This window comes from Odocoileus virginianus, chromosome 11, assembly GCF_023699985.2.
Source record: "Odocoileus virginianus isolate 20LAN1187 ecotype Illinois chromosome 11, Ovbor_1.2, whole genome shotgun sequence".
Taxonomy (NCBI): domain Eukaryota; kingdom Metazoa; phylum Chordata; class Mammalia; order Artiodactyla; family Cervidae; genus Odocoileus; species Odocoileus virginianus.
Genome location: NC_069684.1, coordinates 37,274,647 through 37,288,475, shown reverse-complemented (window position 1 = coordinate 37,288,475; position 13,829 = coordinate 37,274,647). Strand labels below are relative to the sequence as shown.

Genomic DNA, 13,829 nt, shown 5'->3' with positions numbered 1-13,829 from the left:
CCTAGTGCCTGGAACACAATGCTGGTTTGGTACCTGGCAGGCAGTCCTGGTGATGGTCGCAGGGCTCCCCTTTAGCTGGTGATGTTTCATTCCCATCACTGGAGAGTTTGCCACGGTGTTTCTCTGGGGAAGACAGGACCTGTGGTCAGAGGCTGAGGCTCATCAGCACAGAGATTAGGCACTGGATGCCAGGGTCAGAGTGCTGACACCACCACTTCCACAGTGTGGCTTGGGGAAGACATGAAGCCTCTCTGCCTTACTTTTCCCTTCTCTAAAAATGGGGTCAGAGGACTCCCCTGGCAGTCCAGTGGTTAAGACTCTGTGCTCCTAATGCAAGGGGCATGGGTTCTATCCCTGATTGAGGAACTAGGATCCCGTATGCCACATGGAGTGGACAAATAAAAGCCGGGGGAGCTTCCCTGGTGGTTCTTTGGCAGCTCAGATGGTAAAGAATCCGCCTACAATGAAGGAGACCTGGGTTCGATACCTAGATCAGGAAGATCCCCTGGAGAAGAGAACGGCAACAAACTCCAGTATTCTTGCCTAGAGAATTCCACGGTCCGAGGAGTCTGGAGGGTCATGGGGTCCCAAAGAGTCAGACACGACTAAGCTACTAACACACACTCCCTAGTGGTTCAGTGGTAAAGAATCCACCTGCCAAAGTAGGAGACGGATTCAATCCCCGGGTGAGGAAGATCCCGCAGCAACTAAACTGGTGTGCTACAACTCCTGAGCCTGTGCTCTAGAGCCTGGTAAGCCACATCTCCTGGAGCCCGCCTGCCCTAGAGCTGGTGCTCCCCAACAAGAGAAACCACGGCAGTGAGCAGTCCCCAGGCCTCAACTAGAGAGTAGCCCCCGCTCTCTGCAACTAGAGAAAAGCCCAGGCAGCAACAAAGACTCAGCCAAAATAAAACGTAAAAACAAAATTTTAAAATACTTTTAAAAAAGGCAGAGGGGATCAACAGAACAGATACGTTTTCTTTTTCTTCCCATTAAAGGAGTAGCTAGTTGGAATCCGCCCAGTGTGCGATGAGCACTTGAAAGCAACATGTCTATTTCAGGTATTTGTTTCTTTATAGACTCCATGCCCCTCTCCCCAACTTGGACATCTGTAGGTCAGGCTGGGGTCACCAGGCCCCTATCCCAGGGCATGGTGGGGGAGGGGAGGAACCCAGCAGGGGTGTGGAGGGGTGGGCAGATGTACCTTTCTTCTTTGTGGATGGCCAGACCTCAGGCTTTAAGTCTTCATAGTCAGTCCAGTCAAACAAGGCCATGTCCAGTGTAGGCATCACCTCCCCGTCAGGCCTGGGGTGAGCCTGCAGAGGAGGGTGGAGAAGAGGGAGCCTGAAGATCCCAAAAGGTGGATGAAGAAACGGGGGGCCCCAGGATCAGAGGGCAAAGGAGGGGCTCTTCCTAGGCCAGCTCATGGCATGTTGGACAGCCTGCAATCTCAGCCCGGGGAATTCGAGATGGCCTCCAGGACTCGGGCTCCAGCAGCTACCTGGGCAGTGTCTTCCCAGAGCAGCCACCCCCAGGCAGGACAGAGCCTACAGACAGCTGCTGCAGTGCCCAGGCTCTCTGTGGGCTGGGGCTGGGGAGGCAGCGTGTCCGCTCAGGAGGAAGCCCAGCTGCTCGCTCCCCTGTCCCTTCTCTCCCCTACAGATGTCCTCAGTTCTCCATGGCAGGGCACTGTTGAGGCCATGCCCATAGTTCAGTTCTACTCTAGACCCCCCCACCCCACCCCGGCTCCACCCTTTGTGGTTTCGGGGCTGGATCTGTGCACAGTAGAACGTGGGCAATAATGGCTCAGTGGTAAAGAATCCACCTGCCATACAAGAGCCACAGGAGATCTGGGTTCGATCCCTGAGTCAGGAAGCTCCCCTGGAGGAGGGCACGGCAACCTACTCCAGCATTCTTGCCTGAAGAATGCCATGGACAGAGGAACCTGGTGGGTTACAGCCCATAGGGTCACAAAAAGTGGGACATGATTGAAGTGATTGAGCATGCAAGCACGCCATAGGGCTGGATTCTCAACAGATGGGCTTCAGGGAGCCCTTCGACAGCATGGATAACCATGGATTTGTTGGAGGTGGTTTATCAGGATCTTAAGGGAGTGCAAGACTCAAAAAGAGAATAAGGAAGCTCTGCTAAAAAAGTTTTACTTCTTCTACATGTATTATTTTATTGGTCATGTTTAATGATTTTATTTTGAAAAAGTGTTCAAAGCCACAGAAGAAGTGCAAAGATGCACTTTGTGTTAATTGCAAGAATAAATACCCTTTGTCTAGACTCACCAAGGGGTTTTCCCTGGTGGTTAAGTTGGTAAAGAATTCACCTGCAATGCGGGAGACCTAGGTTCTATCCCTGGGTTGAGATGATCCCTTGGAGAAAGAAATGGCAACCCGCTCCAGTGTTCTTGCCTGGAAAATCCCATGGACAGAAGAGCCTGGTGGGCTACAGTCCATGGGGTTGCAAGAGTCGGATATGACTTAGCAACTAAACTACCATAGACTCACTAATAGTTGGTGTGTTTGCCACATTTGCTTGCTTGCTCCCTCTCTTTTTAAAGGTCTGAAGCAGATGCATTGAAGTGTTAACTAAAGCTTGTTAATTCTGGATTGTGGGGACATGGTTTTAGACATTGTTATTCTCTGTCCTTTGCGGGATGTACAAAATTCTTCCCCCAAAGCCTGACTTTTCTAGGTTCAGAGACCAGTATGCTGAGCTGGCACTTGATTCCTTGGCATTCCATAGAATGAGCCCCTGGACCACTGCCTGGACAGTGGCAGCACTCCCTGGACAGTGGGCCTGCTGGCCGTAGCTGGGCTGGACGGGCATCAGGAGAACCAGCTTCCATCCAGCCCCATGGGCCTGGACCATCTCCCTCCCGTCCCTGTGCCTCAGTCTCCCTAAAGGTACTAGGAGGGTTTGCATGAGGTCTTCCCAAGGACCCTTCCAGCCCCTTACCTGGGGCCACAGGGATGTGACGGGCAGGATCAGTGACTCTTCGGTGGCAGGTGCCTCAAAGGTGGTGAGGTAGAGTATGGTGGGGGCCAGGCTGGTGGAGGATTCCTCCATCAAAGCATCCGGGGACTGGTCTTCTGAGAGCTCCGCCTTCTTCATCAGGGAGCTGGGGCCTCTGACCAAGGCTCGGCCTGAGACAAGGAGCAGGGAACACAGCGACTTTATCTGCTCATCACCCCCATCAGCCCACAGCAGGACCCGCATTTTTTGCTGTCAGCTAGGGGGCATCAGGAGCCATAGGACAAGTTACTGGCTCAACCAACATCCCACTGCCCACCCTCCTGGGGAGGGGGCTGGAAACAGGAGGCTGGGGGCACGATAAGGGGGAATGTCTAGGATGAACTTGCAGTGTTGCTGGGGATTCTCCCTCTAAAACAACATTCCAGCAAGTCCAAGTCCAGCTTGACGGAGTGCAGCCAGGGATGTAAGTGCAATGAATGGAAACCAGTAAGATTAACCATGGAAGGTTTCATGGAGGAGGTGAAGTTTGTAGGATTAACCATGGAAGGCTTCCTGGAGGAGGTGAAGTTTGAGTAGGGAAGTAAGGTGATGAGGCTGAGATGCATTGCAGAGGGGAGAGGCCTTTGAGAAGGCTGGGAAGTGAGAGCTCCCTACGTGGTGATGATGACCCTGCTTGCTGAGCACATGCTGCAGCTGGGACCATGTTGCATGCTGGGTCCTGCTTTATAAGCGTTATTTCACCTAACCTTTGCAGGAGCTCTGGGAGATAGGTACTCTTTCAGTCTCATCTACACGGAAGGAAACTGAAGCACAAGGAGGTTAGGTGTCTTGCCTGAGGGTGCACAGCCAGTGAGTATTGAAATCTGAATTCAAACCCAGGTCCATCTAATACAGAATCAATACTTTTAACCACTGATGCCGCCTTCCAAGGGTATGGGGTAGGATGAGTGTGAGGGGGAAAGTGTGCAGGGTTGGGGGGTGGTCAGGAACCAGCTTCCCTGGTGGTTCAGTCAGTAGAATCTGCCTGCAATGCGGGAGACTCGGGTTCAATCCCTGGGTCGGGAGGATTCCCTGGAGAAGAAAATGGCAATCCACTCCAGTATTCTTGCCTGGAAAATTCCATGGACAGAGAAGCCTGATGGGCTACAGTCCATGGGGTCATAAAGAGTAGGACACAACTGAGTGACTAACACACACACGCACATGGGAACCAGGAGGCTTCAAGAAAAGCTAGAGGAAAAAAAAAAGAAAAGCTAGAGGGCCCACACTTATGCTTGCCTCTTTTTCTCAGACAAGAGCTGACTTTAAGGTTGGTTGGGTCCACTGGGGCCACCCCACCCTCCTGAGATGAATCCAGCCTGAGCTCCAGATGGCCACTGTCCTCTCCTCCACTCACTCACTCTTGTGGGAGGGCCCCGTTGGTCCACTGGAGCTGGGACTGGAGCTGGGCTGGGCTGAGTCCATGCAGGGTGTACGCCTTCCAGTTTGGCATCAAGGATGTTACCACCCTCACACCAAGCTGACACATGATCCCTAGGGGTGGGAGGCTGAGAATCTAAGTTGGGCCCCCCTCTTCTGACTGTGTTCTGTCCACCTGAGTGGTTTCAGTGGGCCTGGCAGGGAAACAAGCCTCAGTTGTTTGCAGGAGAAAAGGGGGCTGAGGCTCCATCACCCACTTCCTGCAGAACCCCACTCCCATCCATGCCTGTGGTACTTGGCCCGCCCCTAGAGGCAGTCTTGTCACATGAAGAGACTTGAAGCCAAGGCTGCCTGCCTGGGCGCTGGCCAGGGGAGACTGGGGAGGGGTCAGCTGGTTGGAGCTGCTGGAACATGTTTGTTCTGGAGAGTCTGGAGCTCACAGCGGATTTGGGAACATGAAGGGAATGTGAAGGAAGGTAAGGAGGTTGGACTCTTGAGAATCTCTTGGACAGCAAGGAGATCAAACCAGTCAATCCAAAAGGAAATCAACCCTGAATATTCATTGGAATACTGATGCCAATCGCTTCTCGGCCTGTTGGCTAAGATCAAGTGTGGAATACTGATGCTGAAGCTCCAGTATTTTGGCCACCTGATGCAAAGAGCTGACTCATTGGAAAAGACCCTGATACTGGGAAAAATTGAGGGCAAGAGGAGAAGGGAATGACAGAGGATGAGATGGTTGGATGGCATCACTAGCTCAACGGACATGAGTTTGATCAAGCTCTGGAAGATAGTGAAGGACAGGGAAGCCTGGCATGCTGCAGTCCATGGGGTCACAAAGAGTTGGACACGACTGAGCAACTGAACAACAACAAAGAAGGATGGGGCGGAAACTCCATCAACAAACAGGGCAGAGGCAGGAGAAATAAGGATGTGACTGCTCTCCTTGGGTCAGCCATGTCCAGGTCAGAGGACATGTATGGACTCAGCATCGAGAGAAAGTTGAGAATTAACTATTGAATAGAAACAACCACTGCTGCTGCCCCTGCCAAATGACAGGCACTGTTCTAGGTACTCCGGATAGCAAGATTTCTCTGAATCTATCGTGAGGATAGAGGGGGCCATGCCCTCACTTTGCAGAAACCAAGGCACAGAAAGGCGACTTGCCAGGAAGTTGTGGAGTCAGAATCTGAATTGGGGCAGATCTGGCTTCAGAGCCTAAGCTCTTGGCCTCTGCTCTATGTTTCAGCACTGATTAAGTGATGTGCTTGGAGTGATGTGCCGAATTGTTCCATCTCTGTTCAGGGCTTACAATAGGATGGATTTAGGTCAGACACAAGGTAGAACTTCCTGAATCAGGAGGATGATCTATGGATAAGACTGAGCTCCTATGGCCACATATCCTTCTCTTCCTCCCCTGTTCCACCCCGACCCCAGCCTTTCCCAGCACCTCTTCTTACCAGATCCTTCTGAATCTAGTGAGATCCCTCTCTTCCTCTGAGGGTCCACTACCTGCCCCCTTTGGGGCATCCAATTTGTTCTCCCAGGAAGCTCTTGCCATTGACTCCACCCCCAGCCTCCATGTCCACCCCCTGAAGTCCGACCCCTTGGTCATTTGGGTCTGATCCCCTTCCCCCACTGCCCCCCTCCCCCCATTGTAGGGCCCCACCCCCTCGCAGACCTCCAGCTAACCTCTATGCAGCCTCAACCTCTCCTTCCGTCTCTTGTGCTCCCTGCCTCGTTTCTTCACCCTCTCTGACCCTGGAGCCCGGCTCTCCTTCTCGGGGTAGGGCCGAGTCAGCCCCCGGAGCAGACCTTTGTCCTGCAGCAGGCCTGCAGGACTCGGCCCATGCAGCAGTCCCTCTGCCCCTGGGAGCCTGGAGGCCTGCCTGGTGGAAGTGACCACAGCCCCATCCTGGGTCCAGCCAGGTGTGCCTGGGCCCCGCTCCTTCTTGCCCAGGCCCCGCCGACGGTGGTGGCTGGCCTGAGGCGTCCACAGTGCTGGTCCCGAGAGGTCGATATGATTCTCCGGGAGGTTCTGAGCAGAGCTTCCGGGTCCCAGGGAGCCTGCCAGGCTCAGCTCCAGGAGCAGGAGAAGGGCGAGGAGCAGCATGGGGGCAGGGTGGGTGGTGGGCCCAGCCGAGGACTTCTTCCTGCAAGAAGAGTAGGACCATGAGGGGCATCTCTGCAGCCCTTCTCCTCCATACCCACAGTCCTCTCATTCACACTCTTCTTTTATAAGTTGCTTACTTACATTTATTTTTACTTATTTATCTGTTAGCCATGCCACAAGGCATGCGGGATCTTAGTTTCCCAACCAGGGATCGAACCCATGCCCCCTGCAATGGAAGCGTGCAGTCTTAACTACTGGATCACCAGGGATGTCCTTCCCTAACTCACATTGCTATAGCCCAGTCTTTTTCAACAGGGATGGAGGGGGACTTTGATCCTCCCCCCACCCGGGGGACATTTGGCAACATCTGGAAGCATTTTAGGTGGCCCAAACTAGGCAGCACTACTGACTTTACTGGGTGGAGGCCAGGGATGCTGCTAAACACCCTACAAGGCACAGGACTGTCCCGGCCCAGAAAGACCACAGTGCCGAAGCTAAAAATCCCTGGGTTTCAATAGTTTTAAGAAACACCCAGGTTCCAGTCTAGATTCCTTTCTTCTGTGCAAACCTCTGCCTTGGGCTAAGTTCCCAGGAATGAGCTGAGTCCCTCCAAGCTCAGCAATAGGCCTCTAGTCCCAGAGACTTGACTCAAAGCCTAAAATCAAACAAGCGGAATAAAAGCATTTGAGCACGTGCTGTAAGAAAGAATCAGGTTCCACGCCTGGTGTGCGTTTCTATCACTTGGTCCTTTCGCCGTCTCTCTGAAGTGGCGCCTATTATTTTCTGAAGTGGAAATTAAGTCCCAGAGAGGCTGAGTCACATGGAGTAAGTGGCATTTAGTCATTGCTAAGCCTGTTCCCTGAGCTTCCACGTGCTGTTCCTGGACAGCCCAGCCTTGCCTTCTCTCTTCCTCCAAGTTCCAGGCAGGTTCTGACAGGGCCAGCACTGTCCCTCCTAGGGCCGGGGTCCGGGGGGCGCTTTGGAGGCTGGACTCTGACCCTGCAGAGTGGGGTGAACTACCTCTGACCTCCCCTGGGGACAGCCTGTTCTTCTGCACTGGAAGTGGGGGCATCTCATGGGACCTCACTGCTCCCCTCTTTGCACTGGAGGAAGAGTCAAAATTCCCGAATGTTCCAGAAGAACTTGGAGCTAAGGCTCAGGAGAACTGTGGCTGGGGGACAGTGGGGATGTCCCCTCTCCTTCCCCACAGCCCTCCCCTCGCCAACCCCCACCTCCACCCCGCCGACCCCACCAGCCTCACCGTATCCCAGGAGAGTTGGGCACCAGGTTAGCTGGGCTGATTGAATTTTTACGGCCTCCCCGGGCTCCCTGCATGTTCCATTAGGCTCGCAAAGGTGCTTACACAACTGTCTCCTTGTGATTTGTGGCCTTGTAATTGCCCAGGGCTGAAGAAAGGTTGGTGGCCTGGGGACCTCGGCCAGCAGCTCTCCCTCCAGCCCCCTCAGTTCCTGCAGCCTCCGCCATGGCCATCCCGCCCCAGGTTCACCGTTAGCTAACCCCAAGTGAGGGGCTCTTGAAGCGGGCAGGGAGGGCAGGCTGACCTGCTTGGGATGGGGGGGGCGGGAAGCAGAGGGAGAGAAACAGCTCCTCCCCCACCTTGCCTGGTCCCTGGCCTCCCTTCCTTCCCTTCATTCCCTCCTGGCATGTCCTAGTCCCCGGGGAGGCGCGGGGCCCTGGCCTCCACTGCCCTGGGCTCTGCCCCGCCAGCCTCACCCCCAGCCTTTCCATAATGAGAGCCCTGGAGGCCGGTGCTTAGGCAGGCCTGTACTTCTGAGGCAGCCAGGTGGGAGGAGGAGGGGCCCGTTGAGGGGCTTGTCAGTCAAGCATTGTTCTGCTCCCGGGGACCCTTCAAACCCTATTTCCAAGCCCCAGGCAGATGCCAGGCTGCATTTCCCCGACTGCACCCTCCTCTCCCTGTGACTGAGGGAGATGGAGTCTGTTTTGGATGCTGTCCCCCACCCAGCCCCCACTTCTGTCTTGTGGGGACATCACATGGACAGTCTGAGAGAAACCCACAGAGCGCCTCCGTCGACAGGGAACCTTTGGGACATTGGACAGGGAGTAGAATCCCTCTGTCTTGAGGGTAGAGAGGAGCAAGGCGAGTCACCCAAACAGTGCAGGCAAGAGAAGGGATGAGTCTTGGCAGGGGGCGAGGAGTGAGCAGCCCCATGTCGTGTGGGGGCAGCTTGCTATCCCTGTGGACACACATGAGGCCAATCAATGACTCAGAACTGGCCTCTGAGCTCGGTGACCAGCCCTCAAACTAGTCCCAGAGGACAGCATCTCCCGTGCAGAGCCAGGAGCTGAAGCCCAGCCCCACCCCAACCTTAGACAACCCCCTGCATCATGACCCCATCCACACTTGCCGTCTCTCCCAATGAAGTCCTGATACCAAGCCCTTGATGGTGACCATGGGTCTGTTCACTGTACCCAGGAACCCCAACTTCAGTGCCATCTTTGTTCCCTGTCCACTTTGCAACCCACACATCATGTATGGGGCCAGCCTGAAGCAGGGAAGGGAGAATTTCAGCATGCAGGCCATCCCCTTCCTCAGACTTTTATTGGTACCATCCTGCCCCTGGCCACAGCCCATATTGCTGCCAAACTACTCTGATCTTTCTTACCACTGTCCCTGGCTCCCTACTCCCTTCCCATTTAACCACAGACTCCCCACCCTGGCACTCAAGATCTTGTGTAACATGGCCCCAACCTCATTTTGCAGCCCTGCCTTCTGTTTCCTCCCCATCACAGCCAATAGGGATTATTCCCTGGGCCTCAAACACCACCACCCCGCATCTTTCTTTTCTCTCTATTCTCGCTGATGCTATTCTATGAAAGTCCTTCCCGTCCTCTGGGACACCTCCCAAATGTCTGCTCTGACAGAGAGCCTTCTCTAGTTCCCCACTGAGATACGGTTCCCTCCTCAGGGATCCCACACAGCTCTGCCCAGATCATTTTCTGCTCGGCCAATCAGCTTTTTTTTTTTTTAAGACTCCCAACTAGACAGGAAGTTCTGTCCCCTTTTCCCCTCTGTTCCTATCACATTTACAAGGCTCTGCAAATAATAGGCACTTATAACTTTGGGCTTCCCTGGTGGTTCAGTGGTAAAGAACCCACCTGCCAATGCAGGAGATGCAGGTTTGATCCTTAGGTCAGGAAGATCCCCTGGAGAAGGAAATGGCAACCCACTCCAATATTCCTGCCTGGGAAATCCTATGGACAGAGGAGCCTGGCGAGTTACAGAGACACAAAGAGTTGGACACGCTAAGAGACTAAACAACAACTATGGATCAGAACGGAGTCAAACTGATACCTGAGCCCAAGATCATATGTAAATTCCCAGGGAGGGTGTATATGTGTGTGTGTGTCTGAGTGTGTGTGTGTGTGTGTGTGACAGAGAGAGAAAGAGAGAGAGCGTGCTAGACTGAGGGCTGGGGATCCCGGAGCCTCTTTGCCCTGAAGACAGCATGGAGTCCTCTTTCCAAGCCCACAGGATTTGTACTTGAATCTTGGCACAGTGCAGCAGCCAAGATGCCAATCTGGCAAAGAGCCGCTTAGGAAACGCGGGCTGCTACAGAAGTCGTGCCAAGGATCCACAGCGATGAGAGCTCCGATCCATTTCTGCAGCTCAGGAAGCCAGTTGGAGGCTGCCTCCCAAGGCACCAAGCAGCCAGGAGAGAAGAAGCAGCGGGTGCCCTGCCTCCCCGGGGTCCCCATCAGCCCTGGATGGTTTTGCCTGCGGTTTGCACACAAAGACTAGTCTCCTGGGCCTGGGTCTGGTTTCCCTAGGACTGGGGACACTCAGCAGCACTTGAGGGACAGGAGGACCATCCACACCCAGAGACAGCTCTCTCACAACAGAGATCTAATAGTGGCTCCTTAAAAACTAAACTAAGCTAGAGCAATTATCACCATAGGAGCTGCTATTCCCTGAGCGACTGGGAAGCCAGGCTCTTACAAGCTTATTTCATCCATTTTTTATTGCATCCTCTCAACTGCCCTGCATACGGCAGGCTGTTCTCCATATTTTTAAAAGGAGAAAACCCGGATTCTGGGAGAGTGAGCCATAAGCACAAGGTGACCACCGCTGGTGGGTGACAAAGCCCCACCTCAGGGTCTGGGTTTTCTCTGCTCCCAGCGCACACGGACAGTCAGTCCTTGCACCCCCTCACCCACCCACTGAGCTTCAGCGGGGGTCGCTTGCCTCTCCCATGTAATCTGCCATTGCTGTGAGTGCAGTCAGGGCCCAGGAGCCGGGCCAGGCTCTGGCAGCTGAGAAGAGGAACCTGACAAAGGAGGAGGAAGGGGTTCGTTTCAAGCCCTCATCCTGTCCCCTTACTGTGTGGAATTAAACTGCCAGCGAGGTCTCCACCCAGAAGCCTGCAGGGATGCAGTGTCACATGCGAATGAAGGCAGTTAACGGAGTCTGGAGCCTGCTTTGACTCTTGAGCCTCCATGAGCCTCCACCCCCTCTCCCCACAACAGCCTTGCATTTAGGGGCCAGGAGACTAGGCGGAGGCTCCTGCCTGCCCGCCTGGCAGACAACTGCGGGGCCTGAATTCCTCCTTTACTGATCAGCTCACCCGATGCTTGATGGGTTGGAGCGGAGAGGGGGGCAGGTGGAAGGAGGGAGGTGGGAGCAGGGCTGGCTGAAGAGGGTCCAATGGGAATCCCAGGCCAGGGATATCAGTGAGGCTCTGATGGAGCTGAGGGGTTATGACACTCAGTCCAGACTGTGAGCCAGACAACCACCCATTGGGAGAACTTGGCTATCAACTCCCACTCTTTCACCCTGAATCTCCATCTCGCATGTGTAACTGACACATTTGAGCCACCATATTTGGTAGAAATGTTTCAGGGATTCTCTAAGCATTTGATTTTCTAGCCTTAATTTTTAAAAAATGCTTTAAAACTATTTTGCAAGCTGCAAGTCGCTCAGTCGTGTACGACTCTGCGACCCCATGGACTATACAGTCCATGGAATTCTCTAGCCCAGAATATTGGAGAGGGTACCCTTTACCTTCTCTAGGGGATCTTCCCAACCCAGGTCTCCCACACTGCAGGCAGATTCTTTACCAGCTGAGCCACAAGGGAAGCCCAAGAATATTGGAGTGGGTAGCCTACTCCTTCTCCAGGGCATCTTCCCGACCCAGGAATCAAACCTGGATCTCCTGCATTGCAGGTGGATTCTTTACCAACTGGGCCATCAGGGAAGCCCATACTGTAGGTAAACTTCAATTGTGTCCATCTTTTTGTGACCCTATTATCTGTAGACAGCCAGGCTCCTCTGACCATGGGATTCTCCAGGCAAGATTACTGGAGTGGGTTGCCATGCCTCTTCCCAGGGGATCATCCCAACCCAGGGATCCAACCCACGTCTCTTATGTCTCCTGCACTGGCAGGCAGGTTCTTTACCACCTAGCATCACCTGGGAAGCAACAGCCACTCTCAAATGCATTCTCTACCCAATTTTAACTCGGGCACAGCCCCACCATAACTTGGGCTTCTCCTGGGTCAGTGAAGAGTGTTCCAGGGATGAAATGTGAGCAGTTTAAAAGAACTGTTGACATTTGCAACAACTTATTTACACTCTCCAGGATTTTCTGGGCACCAACGACAAAAGCCAGTTAGAGGCTCCGCTTCATATTGACAAATGCAACTGACATCCACTGTCTTCTTTTATACCATTGAGGATAGCTTCTTTTTTTGTCACTGATTTACTTTAAAGTAGGCAATATGGTACATTGGGCATAACAGAGGCTGCATAGCCCCTCCAAGGAGGAGAGGCTGAAGAGTCTGATGAAAGTAGGGCTTGAAGTTGTATCTTCATGAGATGGAAAAAAATTTTGATTTGGGGAAGAAATCAGTGGTGGTGGTGGGGTGCCACGCTGCTCTTAAAATAATGCCTTTTTCGGTCTTAGTACTGAGATTAAAGAGCCTCTTGTTGAAGGTAAAAGAGGAGAGTGAAAAAGCTGACTTAAAACTCAACATTCAAAAAACTGAGATCATGGCATCTGGTCCCATCACTTCATGGCAAATAGATGGGGAAAAAATGGAAACAGTGACAGACTTTATTTTCTAGTGCTCCGAAATCACTTTGGATGGTGACTATAGCCATGAAATTAAAAGACAAGGAAAAGCTATGACAAAACTAGACAGCATATTAAAAAGCAGAGACAGCACTTTGCTGACAAAAGTCCATATAGTCAAAGCTGTGGTTTTCTAAAAGTCATGTATGGATGACCATAAAGAAGGCTGAGCACAGAAGAATTGATGTTTTTGAACTGTGGTGCTAGAAAAGACTCTTGAGAGTCCTTTGGACTGCAAGGAGATCAAACCAGTCAATTCTAAAGGTAATCAACCCTGAATATTCATTGGAAGGACTGATGCTGAAGCTCCAATATTTTGGCCACCTGATGTGAAGAGCCAACTCACAAGAAAAGACCCTGATGCTGGGAAAGATTGAGAGCAGGAGGAGAAGGGGGCAACAGGGGAAGAGATGATTGGATGGCACCACTGACTCAGTGAACATGAGTTTGAGCAAACTCTGGGAGATTGTGAAGGACAAGGAAGCCTGGTGTGCTGCAGTCCATGGGGTCACAAAGAGTTGGGCCAGACTCAGAAACTGAACATCTGGGATTATGGATAAGATTTCATGGGAAATGATCAGCACTGCTCAATAAATAAATAAATAAAACAGATGGGAAGCATAGTGGAAACAGACTACTGGATCATTGAGTTAGATTAAATGGTCTCCAGGGCCCTCTGCCAAGGGAGCCTGGGAATTTATGATCCATGGTGACAAGATCCTCCATTTGTTTGTCCATCCAACTGACAGCCCCCTGTAGGGAGGGATGACATCTCATATCCTCCTGGTTCTGGAGTGAGCCCCCAGGGACCATGGAAAGGTATCAAAGTAGCATGAATTCACAGGACATATCTGTGAGTGTTCAAAGACAATATGTGGGACTTCACTGACGGTCTAGTGGTTAGGACTCTGCACTTTCATTTTGGAAGAAGCATGGGTCCAATCCCTGGTCAGGGACTAAGCTCCCGAAAGCTCCTTGCCAAAAGAGAGAGAGAGAGAGAGAGAGAGAGAGAGAGAGAGAGAGAGAGAGAAACAAAACACAATAATGTGTGATTGATAAGAAGTCCACTCCTGGGCCAGCCCTCCCTCTCACTCGATTTCGGAGGAGCTCTGCCTTGCTCTGGCCACCTCTCCAATCATGCCTGACCTCCAGCACAGGAGAGATCCTAACCCACCGAGCTGCCGGGGTGGGCATCCTGAGAC

At 52.7% G+C, this 13,829-nt stretch overlaps 1 protein-coding gene across 1 annotated transcript in view; it reads right to left on the bottom strand.

Moving 5' to 3' along the window:
• DRAXIN (dorsal inhibitory axon guidance protein) overlaps nucleotides 1-13,829 on the bottom strand; it is a 32,429-nt gene that overhangs the window by 10,865 nt on the left and 7,735 nt on the right. Inside the window, exons 2-5 of the mRNA XM_070474287.1 lie at nucleotides 6,097-6,557; nucleotides 2,968-3,155; nucleotides 1,205-1,316; nucleotides 34-123 (exon numbers count right to left, since the gene is read on the bottom strand). Of these exons, the coding sequence (XP_070330388.1) occupies nucleotides 34-123; nucleotides 1,205-1,316; nucleotides 2,968-3,155; nucleotides 6,097-6,517 (811 nt within the window). The 5' untranslated portion in view covers nucleotides 6,518-6,557. The remainder of the gene's footprint in view (nucleotides 1-33; nucleotides 124-1,204; nucleotides 1,317-2,967; nucleotides 3,156-6,096; nucleotides 6,558-13,829) is intronic.